This window comes from Scyliorhinus canicula, chromosome 9, assembly GCF_902713615.1.
Source record: "Scyliorhinus canicula chromosome 9, sScyCan1.1, whole genome shotgun sequence".
Taxonomy (NCBI): domain Eukaryota; kingdom Metazoa; phylum Chordata; class Chondrichthyes; order Carcharhiniformes; family Scyliorhinidae; genus Scyliorhinus; species Scyliorhinus canicula.
In genome coordinates, this window is record NC_052154.1 from 182,369,960 (window position 1) to 182,395,771 (window position 25,812).

The window sequence follows — 25,812 nt, forward strand, 5'->3', positions numbered from 1 at the left end:
GACTGTAGAAGGAAACTAGGCCCACCCCGAACTTGATGGCCAAGGAAGGTGCGTTCGTAACGCAGCCAAACAGGTTGAGTGTCAACCTGTCAATCCTGCCAACACATCAACGGCTGACGGTGAGAATGGGAGAGACTCTGGGTCAACCGCGCTTGATGTGATGTGGTGCCCCCTCAAACTAGAAGCTCCTGACGACAGACTAGCAATCTGTTCCGGGAAATATTAGTTCTGGAAACAGCTGAAAGTCTGCCTTCTGCCTGAGGAAGAACTTCCTTACACAGTACGTGGAAATAGCCTGGAACCCGCTGCCCACGAAGGTGGCAGAAGCTGAAACAATCATTATCTTAAGAGGAAACTGGAAGGACAATTGGACCGGGGCAGGAGAAGATGGTGGCAATGTCACTGTGGTAATGTCACTGGATTCATAATCCATAGGCCCAGGCATGGCTTCAAAACTTACTATGGCAGCTGGTAAAATTTAAATTCAATTAATTTGGAATAAAAAGTTTGTCTCGGGATTATCGATTGTTGTAAAAACCCATCCAGTTCGCCGGTGTCCTTTTCTGCCATTCTACATGTGACTCCAGACCCACAGCAATGTGGTTGTCTCACAAGCCACTCAGTTCAAGGGCAATTGGGAATGGGCAAATAATACTGGCCTTACTGGTGACACTCACATCCCATGAAAGAATAAAGAAAAAGACTTGAAGGAACTAACTTGCAGGGCACTGCGAATCAAGTGGGGGAATGCATCAAGCGGGCTGCGTCAAACCAAGTGGACATTCGTGGCTCGAATGTAATATTGCCTCTTGAAAGATGTACCTTGAGACAATAATCGGTTCATCAAGAAACAAGAAATTGCCATGAACACAACTCGGGGTTTGGTGAAGTTAGGGAACGAGAAATCATGTAGGTAGCAGATGACAGACTGCATCCGGTAATATGTGTAGGATAAGGTGTAAGGGAGCACTGATAAAAGTTAGAGTCTCAAGAATTGGGGAAAATTAAGATTAAAAAATGAAATTGGGATATAATTAAATTGAAAAGGGAGTTGATAAGGACAGCTCTCTGAAGAGACTTTGATATGCAAATTAGCATATCATTGAGAAAAGCAATTGTTTACCTACATGACTAGGTGAAAACGATGGAGTATAGAAGACCTAACTTCTCAGTGGGAGAGATAAGGAAGTTGACAGGTATGTGCTAAAAGCCGGATCCACGGTGTGGGTAACATCAAAGGGAAAGAATAACATATCCACAGCACAATAACTGGAGAAAGGGACAAATAGCAGCCACCATCACAGCTACACCTGGCTGCAGAAACAGTTTCCTAAAAACAAGTTATTGCTAAACGGGCATCAGGTTAAGATCTAAGACTTGAACCGTAAGATTTTGCCTTCGTTGAAACTGAAGATGGATTTCCCCAAACTTGACCAAATAACCTGTGTGTGGTAATTATCTGCTAGATTTAGCTCATAGAGTTATATAATATTGGATGTTGTTTGAGAACTAAAGGGTGTCTCAGAGTTCAGAAAACATAGGTAGTTCTGAACCAAGGATTAACTTCATGTAACACTGTGTGTGTATAGCTGTCGGTGTAAATTAAGTGCTGAAGTGTATTAGAACAAAGAACAAAGAAAAATTACAGCACAGGAACAGGCCCTTCGGCCCTCCAAGCCTGCGCCGATCCAGATCCTCTATCTAAAACTGTCGCCTATTTTTTAAGGATCTGTATTCCTTTGCTCCCTGCCTATTCATGTATCTGTCCAGATGCATCTTAAATGATGCTATCGTGCCCGCCTCTACCACCTCCGCCAGCAAAGCGTTCCAGGCACCCACCACCCTCTGCGTAAAGAACTTTCCACGCATATCTCCCTTAAACTTTTCCCCTCTCACCTTGAACTCGTGACCCCTAGTAATTGAGTCCCCCACTCTAGGAATAAGCTTCTTGCTATACACCCTGTCTATACCTCTCATGATTTTGTAGCCCTCAATGAGGTCCCCCTCAACCTCCGTCTTTCTAATGAAAATAATCCTAATCTACTCAGCCTCTCTTCATAGCTAGCGCCCTCCATACCAGGCAACATCCTGGTGAACCTCCTCTGCACCTTCTCCAAAGCATCCACATCCTTTTGGTAATGTGATGACCAGGACTGTACGCAGTACTCCAAATGTGGCCGAACCAAAGTCTTATACAACTGTCAACTCTTGTACTCAATACCCCTTCCGATGAATTAAAGCATGCCTTATGCCTTCTTGACCACTCTATCGACCTGCGCAGCCACCTTCAGGGTACAATGGACTTGAACACCCAGATCTCTCTGTACATCAATTTTCCCCAGGGCTTTTTCCATTTACCGTATAGTTCGCTCTTGAATTGGATCTTCCAAAATGTATCACCTCGCATTTGCCCGAACTCCATCTGCCATTTCTCCGCCCAACTCTCCAAACTATCTATATTCTGCTGTATTCTCTGACAGTCCCCTTCACTATCTGTTACTCCACAAATCTTAGTGTCATCTGCAAACTTGCTAATCAGACCACCTATACCTTCCTCCAGATCATTTATGTATATCACAAACAACAGTGGTCCCAGCACAGATCCCTGTGGAACACCACTGGTCACATTTCTCCATTTTGAGAAACTCCCTTCCAATACTACTCTCTGTCTCCTGTTGCCCAGCCAGTTCTTTATCTATCTAGCTGGTACACCCTGGACCCCATAGAACATAGAACATAGGACATACAGTGTAGAAGGAGGCCATTTGGCCCATCGAGTCTGCACCGTACCACTTAAGCCCTTACTTCCACCCTATCCCCGTAACCCAATAACCCCTCATAACCTTTTTTGGTCACTAAGGGCAATTTATCATGGCCAATCCACCTAACCTGCCCGTCTTTGGACTGTGGGAGGAAACCGGAGCACCCGGAGGAAACCCACGCAGACACGGGGAGAACGTGCAGACTCCGCACAGTGACCCAGCAGGGAATCGAACCTGGGACCCAGGCGCTGTGAGCCACAGTGCTATCCACTTGTGCTACAGTGCTGCCTAATGAGACTTCACTTTCTCCATCAGCCTACCATGGGGAACCTTATCAAATGCTTTACTGAAGTCCATGTATGTGACATCTACAGCCCTTCCCTCATCAATCAACTTTGTCACTTCCTCAAAGAATTCTATTAAGTTGGTAAGACATGACCTTCCTTGCACAAAACCATGTTGCCTATCACTGATAAGCCCATTTTCTTCCAAATGGGAATAGATCCTACCCCTCAATATCTTCTCCATTATAGTCCTTTTCGTCGGGTGTATTTTTTCCCTTTTAAGTTAACAATTAATTAAATGACCACACAAAGACTGGAATATTCCTGACTGGTTCACATATGTTTTCTCACATTATATCAATTGAAAATATACAGCGCTAAGAATCGGTGTTCCAGGTTACCTTTCTGGGTTTTGGGCTGTCCTGGCATTTACCATCAATGGGGTTCTAAACAAGAGCTTACAGTTTGATATCAGTGCACAAATACTGAAGTTGATAATCCATGCGTTGCACGAAGGTCACTGGCTATACAGCAGTGAAGAGATGGATTGAACCCACATCTGCCAATGCAGCATAAGTTTCAGAGATAGAGCATCACTGCAGGGAAATAACAAAAGTGTCTGCTAGCTGGAAGGACACAGGCGTTTACGGAGGAGTTTGCGATATTTTTTAGAAGTGACATTCATTAATTTGATGTCAATTTTTGTCAAAACTGCATGACCATTTTAGATTTAGTAAGCGCGTAAACGGTCATGATGAATTGATTGGGAGAGTGTATGCATCAATGATCGGAGGTGATCCATGCTACAGATGTAACGCAGGATTTAATTGATTATCTTTCATGGTAATATGGCAGAAGTCCGGCAAGAAAAGATGAAAAAAATAATCTTCAATTTACTTTGTATAAGTCTGGACATAAGTTTCTGTAACATTCAGAGTGAATGCAAAAGAGAACTGAATCAAGCATCAAATAGATTACATCAAGAACCCTTGTCTCATGCTTTGTGCTCGCAGGTTTGAACTCAAGGGATTGCTAGTATTATTTTACCTGTCCAATTTCAACCTGCAATCTCAGGGATGATGCAAAATGACTTTTTCTTCATTTAATATTGGTTCCTATACAGGTTTGCTCTCTTCCCTCATATTGCTACCTCGGTGATGAGCTTCATGTTGACAGATGTTAATGGCTAAGGGCTATTCCATCATTGCTATTAATGCTGTTCCTTAGCCAGCCATAAGAAGAATGATTTTTTGCTGTTTTTACATGACAGGGAAGCATAATACTGGCTCAAGAAGCTTGATGGAGACCGCACAAGATACATACAATAAAAGGAAAGCATGTTTATATGCCAGTCATAACTGGGAAGATTGGGCAGGATATTGGATGTGTTAGCACATTTTTGAGTATCCCGAGAACTCTATAATAGCACTGCGTGCCACTCTGACATCAATGCGCAAACAATGAACAGTTGCTGAAAGTTTATAGAGGAGGAAGATCATGACATCAATCAGAGAGCAACTCAGATTTGATGTCTGTGGTGCTACTTAAGAATTCAACACTCCGGCTAACATTTTAATATTGTACAGCAGCACATGCATTCAGCACCTTGGAAGACAGCAACACTCGGAGAATGAATGGAAGCCATGCAGAGCAGGACCAGTTGCTGGAAGAGGGAGGAGGATTCTCAAGCAAGAAGCCACGTCGGTGCAGGGTGTTCAGGGATCAATCCTCCTTGCTGAGGTTCAGAAAGAAGAAATGCATGAGAGGTCTGCCCTTTGGTCAGACCGTCCTCACTGAAATCCACCACCTGCTGCAGCCACACCTGTAACCTCAGAGGAGGGCAAGGGCCACATTACCATTGGCTGTGAAGCTGATCATGTTGATGAACTTTCGTGTCTCCTTCCAGGCTGCAGGTAGAGATATTTTCAACATCGTGCAGCTTGCCAAAATTGTTATACGAGGAAAGGCACTGAGGCTGTCTGTTCAAAGAGAGGTAATTTCATTGAAGCCTACTCGTGACAATAAGCGATTTTCATTTTTTCATTTTCAACTGCATTTCGTTCCTCTTGCTAGACGTGGCTCTGATGGCACTGCACGTTTCCCCACGGTGCAGATTGCCATTGACTGCACTAAACGCTGCACGTCAACTCTGCCCCAAACTGGAAATGAAAGTGAGTCCACATCCTCTATGTCCAGCTGGTGTGTGCCCAGAGGCAGCAAATTATTCAAGTCAATGCACTGGCTCCTGGCAGCTTTCTTTCTGTGACAATCTGCTGTCCGAGCTGCATTTTAGCTCCACCGCAAACGAAGGGTGGCTGCCGGGAGACAAGGGCTATCCACAAACGATGTGACTGATGGCTCCAGTGCGCATCACACACACACACACACACACACTTGTAGAGCATACAAAGAATGGAAGCCAGACTGTTGGCATGATGAAACAAATGTTTCTGCTGCTTAGACAACTCCTGAAGAATACGGCACTCGTCGGCAGGGCAGAGGACAAGATTCATGGTGGTCTGTTGCATGATGATTTCATCATGATGGGGGGAGCAGTCTTGCCACCAGCTATTTGCTGAGCAGCTGAGTTGCAGGACCATGAGGAAGAGGAGGGATAGGAAGGGGCAAAGCAGTCTAATGATCCCTGGCTGCCATGAAGAACTACTCCCAGGGGCCTACCAGTAACCATAATCCCATTCACCAATAGCCCTGTGCCTTATTGTCTCTCTATCACAGATAATCACAGTATCCACTTGATGACAGTACAATAAAAACCACATTACCCCAGTGGTGTTGCATGGCTGGTGGAAGGCTGCTGACTGTCAGTTGCGGGAGATTGCAGACTGCCTTGCAGGACACCCTCCACAGCTCCAGGCCTCGTGCAGTGCACCCAATCATCGCAGTGTGGCTGGACAACTGTCTAGATTGGCTGGCTGATGGGCAAGAGCAAGATAATGGCAGAGTGGCACGGGCGCGAGGACAAATGCTGTGTTCCTAAGAGAGGACAGCAGGTTTGTGCTTCATGGATCCAAGCCATTCTCCAGCAATCCACATAATCAGTTAGAGGGCAGATTGTGGGACTGTAAAGACAGCTTGAAAGCCCCTTTGCCCACTGTACTCTGCTGCCAAGATGACAGCAGCCTGAGGTTACATAGCAGCAAGCTGACCTTGCAGAATAACAGCCTGAGCTTCCATGTGGGAGCTGTTTGTGCTACAATAGAAGCTGAGACATCGGTTATCAAGGTTGGGTTCAAGTGGGGCTGGTTTAGCACACAAGGCTAAATCGCTTGCTTTGAAAGCAGACCAAGACAGTCCAGCAGCACGGTTCAATTCCCGTACCAGCCTCCCCGAACAGGTGCCGGAATGTGGCGACTAGGGGCTTTTCACAGTAACTTCATTTGAAGCCTACTCGTGACAATAAGTGATTTTCATTTTCATTTTCATTTCATTTCATTTTCATTCATTTCAAGTGTGCGAATGGAGCTGTCCAACCCTTAGGTTATATGGATGTAATGCCAGTAGACGAATAATCCAAAGGCCCAACCAATGTTCTGGAGACATGAGTTCAAATGCTACTATTGCAGCTGGGAGAATGTCATAAAAATCATTAGAATAGTTACAGCACAGAAAGAGGCCATTCCACTCATTGCGTCTGTGCTGGCTCGCTCAAGGAGAAATCACCCTGTGCTACTCTCTTGTGCCTTCTCCCAGTCGCCCAGGAGATTCTTTCTGGATAATCCAAACTCCTCATGAATGCCTCAAGTTACTCTGCCTCCGCCACACTCTCAGGCTGTGCATTCCACATCCTAACCACCCAACTTGTCACCATTGCTTCCTTTGTCAATCACCTTATGTCTGTGTCCTCTAGTCTGAATACTTCCACCAATGGGGAATACTGTCCCCCTATTTGCTCCATTTGGACCTCTTACGATTTTGAATCTCACCTCAACCTTCTCTCCCCCAAGGAAAATAGTCCCAACGTCTCCAATTTATCTAACTAACTGAAGCAATTAAATTTGATTAACTAATCTGGAATAAAATATTTGTTTCATTGGCAATGATTACGGAACTGTCACATTGTCATAAAAACCCCATCTTCTTTGCCAAAGTGGAACATAAAGCTGTTGCCATGAACTCTTTCTCTGTGAGTTATCATGAATGGATCTTTGATAAGATATTTACATGTTTCACATGACCTTGTATGTTCAATCTGTTTGCACATACTGCAACATACCAGTTTTTAATCCATTACATAGCAAGACATTTTAACAGCTAATTTGCCCCGCATTTTTATTCTGTGTTTCTCTTCTATTCTGGCCTTCCTTTATTGATGTACCAGTTCACCATTGAGAACAGTCTTGAGACTTCTGACAATTCTGCTTCCCCAAAGCCCTTAGTGAGTATTGGCATTTAAATGCACCCTTCAATTGCTGCTCACTCTGGATGGAGAAGCAATTAATAAATCTGTAATTATAAAGTTAGTCTCAGTAATGGTCACCGTGAAACCATTGCCAATTGTGGTAAAAGCGCAACTGGTTCACATCTAACATCCTAACCTGGTCTGGCCTACATGTGACTCCAGACACACAGCAATGTGGTTTACTGTTAACTGCCCTCTGAAATGGCCTAGCAAGCCACACAGTTTAAGGAAAATTCGGTGTGACCCACATCCCTCTGAAAGAATACATTTTTTCAAAAGTACTATATTTAATTTGCATGGAAACATATTTCTTAACATATACACCACTCACGCTACATCCTGTTACATTTATATTACATATAAATGGGCTGTGTACTCAGTTTTTTTTCAAAGATTGAAATGTATATCATAAGCTGTGTTTCCATAAATTAATCCCCCTCGTTGCACATTTACAGCACACAAGGGGCCCTCAGAAGAGTGAAGATGTGCAATAAATATTTATAAAGGGAGCAGCAAAATGACACGCCACAATAAACACAGATATTCATAGAGCAGGACATGTGGTGCTATATACCACTGCAATCACAAACATGTACAGTCGTGTAATCATTAAGCTGATTCAGTCTTTTTAAAAGGAGGGTACAAAGTTGCTGGATGAGAGAAGTCTGGTTCATGTTTTGCACTTGGATGTTCAAAAGCTTCCAGTAAAATTCAGCACGGAAAATTGCCTTTGTGGGATTGGCAGACAGATGTTTGGCTGGATAAAGAACTAGTCGCATTTATGTACACAGAATATAGTTAATAATAGTAGCAGCTTGACATGGCAGCCAATGACTCATGGGATCCCACAAGGATCAGTGTTAGAGCTGTTGCTCAAGATCTGGATGAAGGTAACTGGGAACGATCTACACATTTATGGATAACACTGGACAAAGAGAGTGGTTTAAACGAAAAGAGTAGGTTGCAGGCAGATCTTGATGCAATTGGAATGTGTCCATGTATTTCAATATAGACAAATGCAGCATGATGGTTTCGAGCAGGGCCTTTCACTTGAGACTATGAAGTGGGAGGAATTATCGCTCATGAGTCACTGGAAGTTTTGACCAATGTTGCAAAGAGTACATCAATATGGATATCTGTTTCAGGTGGGTAAGCATCAAACATCTGGGAGACAGCAGTACAAGCTACCAAAGCATAAGGTTCGATGCCAGTATGTATTTCTAGAGGAGGTCGTCACCCTCTGCAATATATTGCCAGTGCAGTCTAGTCGGGCAGGCGGTGGTCCAGCGGTAATGTCACTGGACTAGTAACCCAGGTTATTGCTCTGTTCAAATCCCATCATGGTAGCTGGTGGAATTTAAATCAGTTAACATATCTGAAGTCTCAGTAAAAGGGATCTGGGTAAATTCAAGTTGGTGAAACGATAGAAAGTAGGCAGGTTTACAGAGTGATACTGGATCTGGTTTGGGGCTCAAAGGTTAGAGAATTTACCCACGTTTACTTTTTTTTATGTTCATAATCCACATAGTCCTGCAAGCACTCACGTCAATGCCAATTAAATTCAGGGGGATCATTTCAAAATTTATGTTGCGTAAACTTAGGTGAACTTGAATATTGTTCTTGGTTAAATAACCCAAACTGTCAAGATGACTAAATCTACTCGTTAATCAAAAAGGTCAAGTACAAAATGTCTATAAACAGCTGATAGAGACTTGCAATAATAAATAAAGTACTCCCTGATCATGCTGTTCCTCTGCAGCTCAATGTAAACTCTGTTTTTCTTTGAATTTATCTTCTCCAACCCCAGTCTCATTGTCATGCAACATATTACAATTCTAATGCCAGGCGATGCAAGTGCCAAATATGGGACCTGATGACAATGGTCAGAGGTATTTAAGATCAACTGGCCATGAAGCTAGTACATGCGCTTGGGATTATTAAAGCCTAGTTATTTCAAGGCAAAGCTTACCACTAAAAAAATCACGGTTTCACTCAGAATGTTAAAACTTGGGTCTGACACAAATTTGTGTCAACTATGCCGTCAGCAGGTTATTGCACATAAATACTGCAACTTACACTCTAAGTTAAGCTACTTTATACTTGGAGGCTGTAACAACTCCTGGAAAACAGGTTTTCAATTTGTTTAAACAGCAAGTGACAGCAGTTGGTATGGTAACATTTCATTTGATTGAAATCCAAATGAAACAATTAATCACGTGCAGAAGAATTATGAAACTTTTTAGCAGATGTGGCACTCTAGCTACACAACAAAACCCAACATGACTGCCTCTGGCAACTACCAGCTTATTTAGAAGATTATTGTAATCAGACACCCTTTTTCTGGAGTCTTGACATCCCTTGAAGAGGGAAAATGACTGATCTATGACCTGTAATTCATGATCTTCATTAGGAAAATATGCACAAGCAGATGGCAAGTGAATACCCGCACATTGCATGATCTTTCCATCTTGATCTTCAGTGAGAATACGTAAGACATAACAAACACACAAGAATGAATGCAAACTATACCGCTTGCAAGGACCAGAATGAAGAACCCCTTGAATTTTTATAAGCAAAGTATAGTCAATCGGAAGAGTGAGCAAACAAAAAAAAAGATATTACAGCCAGCTTGATCAGTTGGAATCAATAATGGACTTCCCATTTTATTTTTAAAATTTCACGAACTTTAACCAAAGGATATAAAACCTTTTTTTTTTTAAAAACAGATTTGGTATCGGGGAGAACGGAGGTGGTGTGAAAGGAGCTGGAAAGTAATGGGATGGCAAATTCAGTGAAGGACTGTGAACACATTGTAGATGTGGGTAGCAAACCACGGCATTGAAACGATGGTGGATAGTGCGAAACCTGTCAAAAGTTTCAACAAAAACAAAGCAAAGAGCCGATGCAGATGGGTGAGGTCATCACAACTCCGTGGCAGAAGGTTGCCATAGATCTCTTTCACTTGAATGGGAAGGAATACCTCTGGTCATTGACTACTTTTCTAACTATCCGGAGATAGCACACCTATTGAATTACAAGGCCAGATGTGTCATTAAGAATGTTTTGCTCCATGGGATACCGAATATTGTTTATGAGTGACAACGGTCCCTGTTTCAACAGTTATGAGTGGACAGACATTGCAGGGCATTATGACTTCAAACACGTCACCTGGGGTCCTTTGTACCCTCAGTTGAATGGTAAGGCTGAGAAGGGCGTTCATATCGTTAAACAGCTCCTGAAAAATGCATTAAGTAGCCGAGATGACACCTACCTCGCGCTCCTAAGTTATCGTCCTGCACCACTAGTCAATGGGCTTTCGCCAGCTCAGTTGCCGATGAACAGGCAACTGAGAATGACCTTCCCTATATTCCTCAAGAATCAGTGAACCATGCGTTAGAGAGGCAACTGATCTCTCAACAAAGGAGACAAAAGGGATCTTATGATAGATCCTCAAAAAGAATCCAACCGTTGCAGCCAGATTCCAAAGAGAATGGATGGTCTAAGTTGCGAAGGTATTGCGGCAAGCAGGTCCAAACTCATTTCTCATCATCACGGATGAAGGTGTTGTCTTAAGGAGGAACCGAAGAGCTCTGCTGAAAGTTCAGCAACCTTTTGTAATGCAACCACCAGAAGAAATAGGTAGAGGTCCTGAGACAGCTGAAGCAGATACAGTTAAGCTTATGGAGCAACAACAACAAGATACAGACAACAATACAAGAAGAACAAGCAGCAACCACAACTACAAAGGAAGGTGAAGCAACTTCACAAGGCCAGCCGCCACTCAGAAGATCAGCAAGGCTACAACATAAACCTGAGAGACTGAATTTGTGATGAACTGTATATAGTTAAATGTTTTTAATTCATCGTGCATATCATATTGAATTGTAAAAATGATCTAATCAATGTAAATAATTACATTTTCCAAAGGAAAGGGTATGTGATGATATGCATAAAGCAATTCTGTGAATAATATTATACATGACCTCTGACCAGCAGGTGGCAGTGTGGCAGTGTAAGTCCACCATGCAGCTCTAAGCCTCGAGGCAGTTGGGAGTAAGTTGTGCTGGTGGATAGAGGTATTTTTCAGTTGCTCTATAATAGTTAGTTAGTGTTAATACTTTTTTATTTATTTATTCCAGTTATCTTTACCACACAATTGTTTGATAATAAATTATTTAAACTAGATATTCTGTAGTGCATCATACATATCGGCCAGTCTATAGAACATGACAACGCTCAACCCGATAACCACACACACGCACAACCCAGTCGACACACACTCAGTCGGTATACGGACTTGGTCGGTATACTCACCTGGTCGGAATACCCACTCGGTCGGAATACTCACTTTGTCGGAATACGCACTCAGTCAGAATACTCACTCGGTCGGAATACTTACAACCTGACTCAGCCTGTAAATTCACAGTCTGGCTCAATCTGCATACTTACAGCCTGTATACTCACAGTCTGACTCAGTCTGTATACTCGCAGTCTGTACTCACAATCTGAATACTCATAGTCTGACTCAATCTGTATACACACGGTCTGACTCAATCTGTATACACACGGTCTGACTCAATCTGTATACTCACGGTCTGACTCAATCTGTATACTCACGGTCTGACTCACTCTATTGACTCACGGTCTGACTCCCTCTATACTCACAGCCTGTATACTCTCAGTCTGACTCAATCTGTACACTCACAGCGTATGTACTCACAGTCTGACTCAGTGTGTACACTCACAGCCTGTATACACACAGCCTGAAGTCTGTATACTCAGTGTGTATACTCACACAGTCTGCAGTCTATATACTCAGTCTGTATACTCACAGTCTGTATACTCACAGTCTGTATGCTCAGTCTGTATACTCAGTCTGTATACTCAGTCTGTATACTCTCACATTCTGCAGTCTGTATACTCTGTGTATACTGTGTATACAGTCTTCAGTCTGCATACTCACATAGTCTGTATACTCACAGTGTGCAGTATGTATACACACAGTCTGTATACTCAGTCTGCAGTATGTATACTGAGACAGTCTGTATACTCAGTCTGCAGTATGTATACTCAGACAGTCTGTATACTCAATCTGTATACTCACAGTCTGTATACTCATAGTCTGCAGTCTGTATAGTCACAGTCTGTATACTCAGTCTGTATACTGACACAGTCTGCAATCTGTATACTCACACAGTCTGCAGTCTATATACTCAGTCTGTATACTCACAGTCTGTATACTCACAATCTGTATATTCGCACAGTCTGCAGTTTTTATACACAGTCTGTATACTCACACAGTCTGTATACTCACACAGTCTGTATACTCACACAGTCTGTATACTCACACAGTCTGTATACTCACACAGTCTGTATACTCGCGGTCTGTATACTCGCAGTCTGTATACTCACAGTCTGTATACTCACACAGTCTGTATACTCAAGTCTGTATACTCACACAGTCTGTATACTCGCAGTCTGTATACTCACAGTCTGTATACTCACAGTCTGTATACTCACAGTCTGTATACTCACACAGTCTGTATACTCGCAGTCTGTAGTCTCACAGTCTGTATAGTCATGGGAGTGTCCCTTGAAGAAATGTTTTTGTCTTATCACATGGCTTCAGTGATGTCATAGTGTGGGTGGAGCTCGGCTGTGGCTCTAGGAGTAGGTTTTACTTTCGCTTTGGTTTGGGGTTTGTTTGTGGCTCTGAGCTTTTGCTTTCGTTTTCACATTTGGTTGCAGTAGTCAGAAAGAGAAGTATCTTGGCCTGTCTCTCTCTATCCTCATTTTAAAGCTGTTTCCAGGTTACTTGATAACTTTAAAATTATACCTGTTTTTCTGGAAGGAATTCAAAGCTGCTGTGTCGGAAAGGAAACAAGAGTGTCAATACCAGGTCTTGAGTGCTGTGTGCTGGGCCACACCTTTGAAAAAGGATTTCTGGTTTATGGGATCTTGTTATTAAATTGGAACAGTTAAAGGGGGGATTTTGTTTAGAAAATATTTTATTGAGGCATTTATCATTTTAACATTTTCACATTTAAAAAAAATAAAATTAGAGTAACCAATTATTTTTTTTTCAAATTAAGCGGCAATTTAGCATGGCCAATCCACCTACCCTGCACATCTTTGGGTTGTGGGGGTGAAACGCAGGCAGACATGGGGAGAATGTGCAAACTCCACACGGACAGTGACCCAGGGCTGGGATTCGAACCCGGGTCCTCAGCGCCGCAGTCCCAGTGTTAACCACTGTGCCACTTGCTGCCCCTAGATTTTCACATTTTAAACAATAGAGAAACCCAACACACACAGAAAATGACCCACAATAACATACCCAACTGACCCAGCCCTAACCCTGACTACCCATACATTAGATTTCCTGCCCTTATTCGTCACTTCTATACCTCCTCTTTACCCCCCACCCCCCATCTCCCCCCCCCCCCCCCAACAGCTGACGGTCAATTCTCTTTGAAGAAATCGATGAAAGGCTGCCACCTCCGAGAGAACCCCTGTAGTGAACCCCTTAAGGCAAACTTCATTTTCTCTAGCCTAAGAAACCTTGCCATGTCACTGACCCAAGCCCCCACCTTTGGAGGCTCCGAGTCCCTCAATCCCAGCAAAATACGTGTCCGGCCACGAGGGAGGTAAAGGCCAAAACGTCGGCCTCTCTTTACCCTGGTCTCCCAGATCTACCGACACTCCAATATTGCCACCTCTGGACTCGGAGCCACACCCCCTTCCAGGATCTCTGACATGACATCTGAGAATCCCTGCCAAAATCCGCTCAGCCTCGGACACGCCCAAAACATATGTACATGATTCGCAGGACTTCCCCCACACCACCCACACCTGTCCTCCAGCTCCTCAAAAAACCTACTCATCCGGGCCACAGTCATATGAGCCCTGCGGACCACCTTGAACTGGATCAGACTAAGCCTGGCACACAACGAGGATGCATTGACTCTCCTCAGGGCCTTCTCCCATAGCCCGACTTCCAACTCTCCTCCCAGTTCTTCCTCCCACTTCCTCTTCACCTCCCCGATTGGGACCCCTTCCCACTCCATCAAGTTCCTTGTATATTTCCGAGACCCTCCCCTCCCCAACCCCTGTTTTTGACATCACCTTATCCTGTAGTTCCCTTAGTAGGAGGCGAGGGAAGCTCGGGACCTGCCTCTGATCAAAATCCCTTACCTGCAGATACCGGAACCCGTTCCCACCCGGCAACTCAAACCCCTCCTCGAGCTCCTCCAGCTCGGGAAACCCTCCTCAATGAAGAGAACCCCAAATCTCTCAATCCCTGCCCGCTGCCACCTCCTGAAGGCCCCCTCCAGCGCTCCCCGGAGCGAACCGGTGATTATCACAGATTGGTGACCATACCGATGCCCCCTCCAGTCTCATGTGCTGCCTCCATTGCCCCTACACCCTCAGGGTGCCACTTGTGGAGTACTGAGCCGGCGAGAACGGCAAGAAGCCGCCTCCACTCACTCCCACACCGACCCCTCCTTCACTACCCATTTCCTAACCATCGATATATTGGCTGCCCAGTAGTAATTGTTCAAGAACAATCTTCTTCACCCTCAGGGCTCTCCCGGTCCATATAAAACCCGAGATCGCCGCATTCATCTTCCTAAAAAATGCCTAGGGGATGAAGATTGGAAGGCACTGAAACACGAACAGCAATCTCAGGAGAACTATAATTTTCACAGTCTGTACCCTCCCCGTCAATGGTAGCGGGAACACGTCCCACCTACGGAAGTACCCTTTCATTTGCTCAATCACTCTGCCCATATTTTGTTTATGAAGCTGACCCAGTCCCTTGCAACTTGAATCCCCAGGTACCTAAAACTCGCTCCCACCATTTTGAATGGCATCTCCCTCAGTCTTCTCTCTTGCCCCCTTGCCTGGATCGCAAAAACCTCACTCTTGCCCATATTCAGTTTGTAGCCTGAGAACCGGCAAAATTCCTCCAGTATCCCCATAGTTCCTGCAATTCACCCCAATGGGTCTGTTATATAAAAGAGCAAATCGTCCGCATAGTGTGAGACGCTATGGTCCACCGCCCCCCTCCCCCCACCCCCTCCCCCCACTATCCCCTGCCAAATGTTCAAAGCTCTCAGCGCCATTGCTAAAGGCTCTATGGCCAGGGCAAACAGTAGTGGGGAGAGTGGACACCCCTGTCTCACCCGGCACAGGCTAAAATATTCTGATCGAACCCGGTTTGTCCTTACATTCGCCACCAGTGCCTGATATAGCAACCGGACCCAATCCACAAATCCCTGTCCAAACCCAAATCTTCCAAGGACATCCCACAAATACTTCCACTCCACCCTATCAAAGGCCTTTTCTGCATCCATGGGCACCACCACCTCGACCTCATTATTACATTTAGGAGCCGCCTCATGTTGGACGCCAGGTGTCGTCCTTAACAAATCCCGTCTGGTCCTCCCTATTACCCCCAGAATACAATCCTCTATGCATGTGGCCAGGACCTTCGCCAGCAATTTTGCATCCACATTTAGCAGGGAGATTGACTATATGAACCACAGCTCTCCGGATCCTTATCCCGCTTCAAAATAAGGGAGATCGATGCCTGCAATAGCCTTGGGAGGAGCACTCCTAGCTCCTTTGACTCATTAAAAGCCTATACCAACAGCCTGGAAAAGTTTCATAAAATTCAACCTGGTATCCGTCTGGTCCCGGGACTTTACCCGATTGCATCGCCCCCAACCCGTCTATAACCTCCCCAAGCCCAATTAGGGCTCCTAAATCCTCCACCAACTCCTCATCTATCCCTGGGAACTCCAGCCCCCCCAAAAAATTGCTTCATACCTTCCTCCCCAGCTGGGGGTTCCAATTTATACAATTTACTGTAGAACTCCCTAAACACATCATTCACACCCGCCGGATCCAGAACCACCTTCCCCCCGTATCTCTCACTTTCCCAATCTCTCTTGCCGCCTCCTGTTTCTTCAGCATCCTGCTGGCTTTTTCCCCATATTCATACACCGCCCCCATTACCCTCCTCAGCTGTCCCTCCGCCTTACCTGTGGACAACAGCCCAAATTCCAGCTGCAGTCTCTGACGCTCCTTCAAAAGCCCATCATCCAGAGACTACGTGTAGAATTTTGCCTACCAAACTGTCCAACTCCGCCCGCTCAGCCTTCTCCTTATGGGCCCGAATTGAGATTGATTTCCCCCCGAATAACCGCATTCAGTGCTTCCCAAACCACCCCCGCCGAAACCTCACCCGTGTCATTGATCCCTATGTATCCCTGAGTGCCCTCCCTCACCCACTCACATGCCTTCTTCCCCGCTAGCAGCCCCAATCCAATCTCCATTGCAGGCGCTGGGCCTTTCCTTTGCTAATCTGCAGGTCCACCCATTGCAGGTCGTGGTCTGACACCACTATTGCTGAATATTCAGCATCTACTACCTCAGCCAGCAGCGTTTTGTCCATGACAAAGAAGTCTATTCGGGAATACACCTTATGCACATGGGAGTAGAATGAAAACTCCTTACTCCTCGGTCTCCCAAATCTCCACAGATCAAACCCCCCCCCCCCCCCCCCCCCCCACCCCACACCCCCACGAACCCCCGAAGCTCTTTTGCCATAGCTGATACCTTCCCAGACCTAGAACTCGGCCTGTCTAGCCTTCGCTCCAGGACCGTATTGAAATCTCCCCCCATAATCAGTCAATGTGAATCTAGGTCCGGAATCTTCTCCAGTACCCGTCTAACGAACTCAGCGTCATCCTCGTTTGCGGCATCTTTATTTACCAATACCATTTCCTCCAGCTTCCCACTAACCATAACATATCTATCCCCTGGGTCCGTTTATATATTCTACATGCCCCACCTCAAATTCCACCCGCTAATTAACCAAGATCGCCACCCCCCTCTTTATAAAGTCTAACCCCGAATAGAACACCTGTCCAAACCATCTCTACCTTAATCTAATCTGATCCCCAACCTTCAGATGTGTCTCCTGCAACATAAACACGTCTGCCTTCAGCTGCCTCAAGTGTGTGAATACACAGGCTCTTTTGACTGGCCCATTCAGTCCTCGAACGTTCCACGTGCCCCGCCCACCCCGCCGTTCAACCATAACCTCTCCTAGGCTAGTCTGCTGCCCACGTTCTGCAACACCCCTGGCCCGCCCTCGGGCAACTACCGTCATCAACCCTTCTCCTCCTCCACTTTGAAAGGCCCCTCCCCATCAGCAGTATAATCCCCCCTCCCCCCGCCCAACCCCCCCGCCCTCTCATCTCCACCCCCACATCGATCTTCAGCTCAGCCTCCGCTTTGCTTCTGTGAGTTAGCCCGCCCAGCTAGCCTGGCAGCCCCCGCCCATGGCGCCTCGCATCCTATCCCCCACTGATTCCCCTCCCCCCACTCTTAGTGCAAACAGTCAAAACAACGGCAAGAATTAAAAACAAACAAATCCTCCCAAGGTCCGAACACAAAAGCCTACCCCTCATCCCTTATCAAAGCACTGTATACCAGCCTAACCCCAAACAGAACCGAAAAACGGAAAGAACGAAAGAAGTCCAAACAACATAAACCCAAAGATTTTCACAACATAGTTCAGTTCTCCTCAATCAAAATGATAGCCATGATGTGGAGATGCCGGCGTTGGACTGGGGTGAGCACAGTAAGAAGTCTTACAACACCTGGTTAAAGTCCAACAGGCTTGTTTCAAACACGAGCTTTCGGAGCGCAGCTCCTTCCTCAGGTGAATGGAGAGGTATGTTCCAGAAACATTTATATAGACAAAGTCAGAGATGCCAGACAATGCTTGGAATGCGAGCATTTGCGGGTAATCAAATCATTACAGAGCCAGAGATAGGGGTAATCCCAGGTTAAAGAGGTGTGAATTGTCTCAAGCCAGGACAGTTGGTAGGATTTTGCAAGCCCAGGCCAGATGGTGGGGGGTGGATGTAATGCGACATGAATCCAAGATCCCTGTTGAGGCCGCACTCATGCGTGCGGAATTTAGCTATAAGGTTTTGCTCAGCAATTCTGCGTTGTCGCGTGTCCTGAAGACCGCCTTGGAGAACGCTTACCCGGAGATCAGAGGCTGAATGCCCTTGACTGCTGAAGTGTTCCCCGACTGGGAGGGAACATTCCTGCCTGGTGATTGTCGCACGATGCCCGTTCATTCGTTGTCGCAGCGTCTGCATGGTCTCGCCAATGTACCACGCTTCAGGGCATCCTTTCCTGCAGCGTATGAGGTAGACTACATTGGTCGAGTCGCACGAGTATGTGCCGTGTACCTGGTGGGTGGTGTTTCCATGTGTAATGGTGGTATCCATGTCGATGATCTGGCATGTCTTGCAGAGATTGCCCTGGCAGGGTTGTGTGGTGTCGTGGTCGCTGTTCTGAAGGCTGGGTAGTTTGCTGCAAACAATGGTTTGTTTGAGGTTGCACCACCAGCAGCAACCTAGCTTCCCCCAGTACCACAGTAGAAACCAATTCAGGGAAATCTATTGTCAACTTGTCGGACTACACTCTACAACCAGATGAAATCGAAGTCCTCAGCAGAGGGCTCAATTTCTGCACCACCACCAAAATGGACCCCATCAGTCTCGCGGCAGACACGGAGGAATTCATCAGGCGAATGAGGCTCCGGGATTTCTTCCACAGACCCCAAGAGGCCGACAGCGAACCCAAGGAGACAACCAATGAACCGGAAGAGCAGACCGCGAGATCTGCGGTGCAGCAACCGAAAAGGAAAGAGTCGAATTGGACCCCTCCGGAAGGTCGCTGCCCTCGACTCGACATGTATGCTGAAGCCATCAGGAGTCGTGTCAATGCCAGATTCATCAGTCGCATTCACAAGGCAGCCCCGAACGTCACCCAAGCACAACGCAACGCCATCCACGCTCTCAAGACCAACCGCAACATCGTCATCAAACCAGCAGATAAAGGAGGGGCCACCGTCATACTGAACAGAACGGACTACTGCAAAGAAGTATACCGACAACTCAACAACCAGGAACACTACAGACAGTTACCCACAGATCCAACCAAGGAACACATCCGCCAACTCAACAGACTGATCAATACCTTGGATCGAGACATTCCAAGCATTGTCTGGCATCCCTGACTTTGTCTATATAAATGTTTCTGGAACATACCTCTCCATTCAGCTGAGGAAGGAGCAGTGCTCCGAAAGCTCGTATTTGAAACAAACCTGTTGGACTTTAATCTGGTGTTGTAAGACTTCTTACTGTCCTCAATCAAAGTTCAAGGTCCTCTTTTTCCTGCCAGTCCATTCTCCTTCATAAAGTCCGCTGCCTCCTCCGCCTAGTCAAAGTACAATTCCCGGCCCCTATAGGTGACCCATAGGCGAGCCGGGTACAGTCGTCCGAACTTTAAGCCCTTCTTGTACAGGGCCAGCTTGACCCTATTAAAACTCTCCCTCTGCTTCACGAGCTCTGCTCCCAGGCCTTGGTACATCCGAATCTCCACACCTTCCCAAGTGCATCGCCTCGTCTGTCTGGCCCACCTCATGATGCGTCCCTTGTCCAGGAACCGATGCAATCGTACCACCATCACCCTCGGTGGCTTGGGGTTTGCGAATCACTACCCTGTGGGCCCGATCCACCTCCAAAGGCCGGTCGTTGAACGCATGTTCTCCAGCAGCTTCTCCAGCACCTTCTCAATATACGCGCCCACATCCGATCCTTCAATTCCCACCGGCAGACCCACGATCGGGATGTTCTGCCTCCGAGAACGGTTCTCCAGCAGTCGCTTATGCTGGTCAGGCATCAGCCTAATCTCTGCTGTCATCGGGGTAGACTGTTCCTGTTCCTGCTCCCCCACCTGCTCCTCCAGCCTCTGGATCGCCTGTCCCTGGGCCTCCACTCTCGTCTCCATTCAGTCAACCACAGCCTTGATCGAGTCCACCACCCGGGCCAGGTCCTCCGCACTTTCCTTTCATTGTTGGGTGAACTTCTCATTCAGAAAGCTCACCAACTGGTCCATTGACCACTGAGCCGGCAGGGCCAGATCTTGCCCGTCCGCCATCTCTGTGTGCGTTGTCTGCTCCTCACTTGCCTCAACCAACTGGTTCGCTTTTCCTGGGCGCTTCTGGACCGCAGCTCCATAAACAAGGGGACACTCTCTTCTGCTCTCACTTCTGGACCTCTTCCCTACAAAATTCCTACGACAAGCCACAGTAAAGATCAAACAAAGACCACCATGAGCAGGAGCTGCCACATATGAGACAACTCACTCCATGGCTGCCACCGGAAGTCAAAGGGAGGAATTTATTAAGGGTTATACATATATTACTGTAGCTGTGTGGGGTCTTTACGTTTGTAGTTGATAAAAATGTTTACTGTGTGTGTTTATAAAAATGTTAACTGAATTCGTAGAATAAAGCTTGTTTTTGATTAAAAGTGCTGAAGGCCTCTGTTGAATAACACCAGAAAGGCAGGCTCTTGTGCTCATCGTAACAAAAATCAATAAACAGTTGTAGGTCAGGTGAACTCGATGATACACTTTGGAGTTTACTAAACCCTGGCCCATAAGAGCATACTCACACAGTCTATATACTAACACATGCTGTATAGTCAGTCTGTATCCTCACAGTCTGTATACTCAGTCTGAATACTCACACAGTCTATATACTAACACATGCTGTATAGTCAGTCTGTATCCTCACAGTCTGTATACTCAGTCTGAATACTCACACAGTCTATATACTAACACATGCTGTATAGTCAGTCTGTATCCTCACAGTCTGTATACTCAGTCTGAATACTCACACAGTCTATATACTAACACATGCTGTATAGTCAGTCTGTATCCTCACAGTCTGTATACTCAGTCTGAATACTCACACAGTCTATATACTAACACATGCTGTATAGTCAGTCTGTATCCTCACAGTCTGTATACTCAGTCTGAATACTCACACAGTCTATATACTAACACATGCTGTATAGTCAGTCTGTATCCTCACAGTCTGTATACTCACACAGTCTATATACTAACACATGCTGTATAGTCAGTCTGTATCCTCACAGTCTGTATACTCACACAGTCTATATACTAACACATGCTGTATAGTCAGTCTGTATCCTCACAGTCTGTATACTCACACAGTCTATATACTAACACATGCTGTATAGTCAGTCTGTATCCTCACAGTCTGTATACTCACACAGTCTATATACTAACACATGCTGTATAGTCAGTCTGTATCCTCACAGTCTGTATACTCAGTCTGAATACTCACACAGTCTATATACTAACACATGCTGTATAGTCAGTCTGTATCCTCACAGTCTGTATACTCAGTCTGAATACTCACACAGTCTATATACTAACACATGCTGTATAGTCAGTCTGTATCCTCACAGTCTGTATACTCAGTCTGAATACTCACACAGTCTATATACTAACACATGCTGTATAGTCAGTCTGTATCCTCACAGTCTGTATACTCAGTCTGAATACTCACACAGTCTATATACTAACACATGCTGTATAGTCAGTCTGTATCCTCACAGTCTGTATACTCAGTCTGAATACTCACACAGTCTGTATACTCGCAGTCTGTATACTCACACAGTCTGTATACTAACACATGCTGTATAGTCAGTCTGTATCCTCACAGTCTGTATACTCAGTCTGAATACTCACACAGTCTGTATACTCAGTCTGAATACTCACACAGTCTATATACTAACACATGCTGTATAGTCAGTCTGTATCCTCACAGTCTGTATACTCAGTCTGAATACTCACACAGTCTATATACTAACACATGCTGTATAGTCAGTCTGTATCCTCACAGTCTGTATACTCAGTCTGAATACTCACACAGTCTATATACTAACACATGCTGTATAGTCAGTCTGTATCCTCACAGTCTGTATACTCAGTCTGAATACTCACACAGTCTATATACTAACACATGCTGTATAGTCAGTCTGTATCCTCACAGTCTGTATACTCAGTCTGAATACTCACACAGTCTGTATACTCGCAGTCTGTATACTCACACAGTCTGTATACTAACACATGCTGTATAGTCAGTCTGTATCCTCACAGTCTGTATACTCAGTCTGAATACTCACACAGTCTGTATACTCAGTCTGAATACTCACACAGTCTATATACTAACACATGCTGTATAGTCAGTCTGTATCCTCACAGTCTGTATACTCACACAGTCTATATACTAACACATGCTGTATAGTCAGTCTGTATCCTCACAGTCTGTATACTCAGTCTGAATACTCACACAGTCTATATACTAACACATGCTGTATAGTCAGTCTGTATCCTCACAGTCTGTATACTCAGTCTGAATACTCACACAGTCTGTATACTCGCAGTCTGTATACTCACAGTCTGTATACTCACACAGTCTGTATACTCACAGTCTGTATACTCACACAGTCTGTATACTCACAGTCTGTATACTTACACAGTCTGTATACTTACACAGTCTGTATACTTACACAGTCTGTATACTTACACAGTCTGTATACTTACAGTCTGTATACTCACAGTCTGTATACTCACAGTCTGTATACTCACAGTCTGTATACTTACACAGTCTGTATACTTACACAGTCTGTATACTTACAGTCTGTATACTCACAGTCTCTATACTCACAGTCTCTATACTCACACAGTCTGTATACTCACAGTCTGTATACTCACACAGTCTGTTTACTCACACAGTCTGTATACTCACAGTCTGTATACTCAGTGTATACTCACACAGTCTGTATACTCAGTGTGTATACTCACACAGTCTGTATACTCACACACAGTCTGTATACTCACATAGTCTCTATATTCAGTGTATACTCACACAGTCTGTATACTCAGTGTGTATACTCACACAGTCTGTATACTCAGTGTGTATACTCAGTGTGTATACTCACACAGTCTGTATAATCAGTGTGTATACTCACACAGTCTGTATACGCACACAGTCTGTATACTCAGTGTGTATACTCAGTGTGTATACTCACAGTCTGTATACTCACACAGTCTGTATACTCAGTGTATACTCACACAGTCTGTATACTCAGTGTGTATACTCACACAGTCTGTATACCCACACAGTCTGTATAATCAGTCTGTATACTCACACAGTCTGTATATCAGTGTGTATACTCACACAGTCTGTATACTCACACAGTCTGTATACTCAGTGTGTATACTCACACAGTCTGTATACCCACACAGTCTGTATAATCAGTCTGTATACTCACACAGTCTGTATATCAGTGTGTATACTCACACAGTCTGTATACTCACACAGTCTGTATAATCAGTCTGTATACTCACACAGTCTGTATACTCACACAGTCTGTATAATCAGTCTGTATACCCACACAGTCTGTATAATCAGTCTGTATACTCACACAGTCTGTATATCAGTGTGTATACTCACACAGTCTGTATATCAGTGTGTATACTCACACAGTCTGTATATCAGTGTGTATACTCACACAGTCTGTATACTCACACAGTCTGTATAATCAGTCTGTATACCCACACAGTCTGTATAATCAGTCTGTATACTCACACAGTCTGTATATCAGTGTGTATACTCACACAGTCTGTATACTCACACAGTCTGTATACTCAGTGTGTATACTCACACAGTCTGTATACCCACACAGTCTGTATAATCAGTCTGTATACTCACACAGTCTGTATATCAGTGTGTATACTCACACAGTCTGTATACTCACACAGTCTGTATATCAGTGTGTATACTCACACAGTCTGTATACTCACACAGTCTGTATACTCACACAGTCTGTATAATCAGTCTGTATACTCACACAGTCTGTATATCAGTGTGTATACTCACACAGTCTGTATACTCAGTGTGTATACTCACAGTCTGTACACAGTCTGTATACTCAGTGTGTATACTCACTCAGATACTCCTCCGCTGACATTGAGAAGCGATCCCCGTTCATCCTGCCGGCCCCGCAGTCAGTGCGATGCTAATCGGGCCGCTTTCCCTCAGCTACCCCGGCCTGCCGCTTCTTCCGTTACCATAACAGCGGCTTCCCGGAAATGTGCCGCTGCTGATCCGCCCGGACAGCCCAGTCCCGGCCTCCGGTTCCGCCCGCAGCCCAGAAACTGCCCCGAAACAGGGACCCGCAACAACCCAGCCCAGTACCTACCCAGCTCAGCCCAGTACCTACCCAGTCCAACCCAGCCCTGTACCTACCCAGCCCAATACCTGCCCAGTCCAACCCAGCCCAGCACCTACCCAGCCCAATACCTGCCCAGTACCTACCCAGCCCAGTACCAACCCAGCCCAGTACCAACCCAGCCCAGTACCTGCCCAGCCCTGTACCTACCCAGTCCAACCCAGCCCTGTACCTACCCAGCTCAGCCCAGCCCAGTACCTGCCCAGCCCAACCCAGCCCAGTACCTACCCAGCCCAACCCAGCCCAGAAACTGCCCCGAAACAGGGACCCGCAACAACCCTGCCCAGTACCTACCCAGTCCAACCCAGCCCAGTCCAACCCAGCCCAGTCCAACCCAGCCCAGTCCAACCCAGCCCAGTCCAACCCAGCCCAGTCCTGCCCAGCCCAACCCAGCCCAGTACCTGCCCAGTCCAATCCAGCCCAGTACCTGCCCAGTCCAATCCAGCCCAGTACCTACTCAGCCCAATACCTGCCCAGCCCAACCCAGCCCAGTATCTACCCAGCCCAACCCAGCCCTGTACCTACCCAGCCCAGTACCTGCCCAGCCCAACCCAGCCCAGTACCTACTCAGCCCAATACCTGCCCAGCCCAACCCAGCCCAGTACCTACTCAGCCCAATACCTGCCCAGCCCAACCCAGCCCAGTACCTACCCAGCCCAGTACCTGCCCAGCCCAACCCAGCCCAGTACCTACCCAGCCCTGTACCTGCCCAGTCCAATCCAGCCCAGTACCTACCCAGCCCAGTACCTACCCAGCCCAGTACCTGCCCAGTCCAATCCAGCCCAGTACCTACCCAGTCCAACCCAGCCCAGTACCTACCCAGTCCAACCCAGCCCTGTACCTACCCAGCCCAGTACCTACCCAGCCAGCCCAGCCCAGTACCTACCCAACCAGCCCAGCCCAGTACCTGCCCAGTCCAACCCAGCCCTGTACCTGCCCAGCCCAACCCAGCCCTGTACCTACCCAGCCCAGTACCTACCCAGTCCAACCCAGCCCAGTACCTACCCAGCCAGCCCAGCCCAGTACCTGCCCAGTCCAACCCAGCCCTGTACCTGCCCAGCCCAACCCAGCCCTGTACCTACCCAGCCCAGTACCTACCCAGTCCAACCCAGCCCAGTACCTACCCAGCCCAATACCTACCC

The 25,812-nt window shown here is 46.1% G+C and overlaps 1 protein-coding gene across 1 annotated transcript in view; it reads right to left on the minus strand.

Moving 5' to 3' along the window:
* Positions 1–24,579, minus strand: part of c9h11orf49 (chromosome 9 C11orf49 homolog) — a 348,746-nt gene extending 324,167 nt beyond the window's left edge. Inside the window, exon 1 of the mRNA XM_038808282.1 lies at positions 24,388–24,579. Coding sequence (XP_038664210.1) covers positions 24,388–24,430 — 43 coding nt within the window. The 5' untranslated portion in view covers positions 24,431–24,579. The remainder of the gene's footprint in view (positions 1–24,387) is intronic.
* Positions 24,580–25,812: the final 1,233 nt, after the last annotated feature.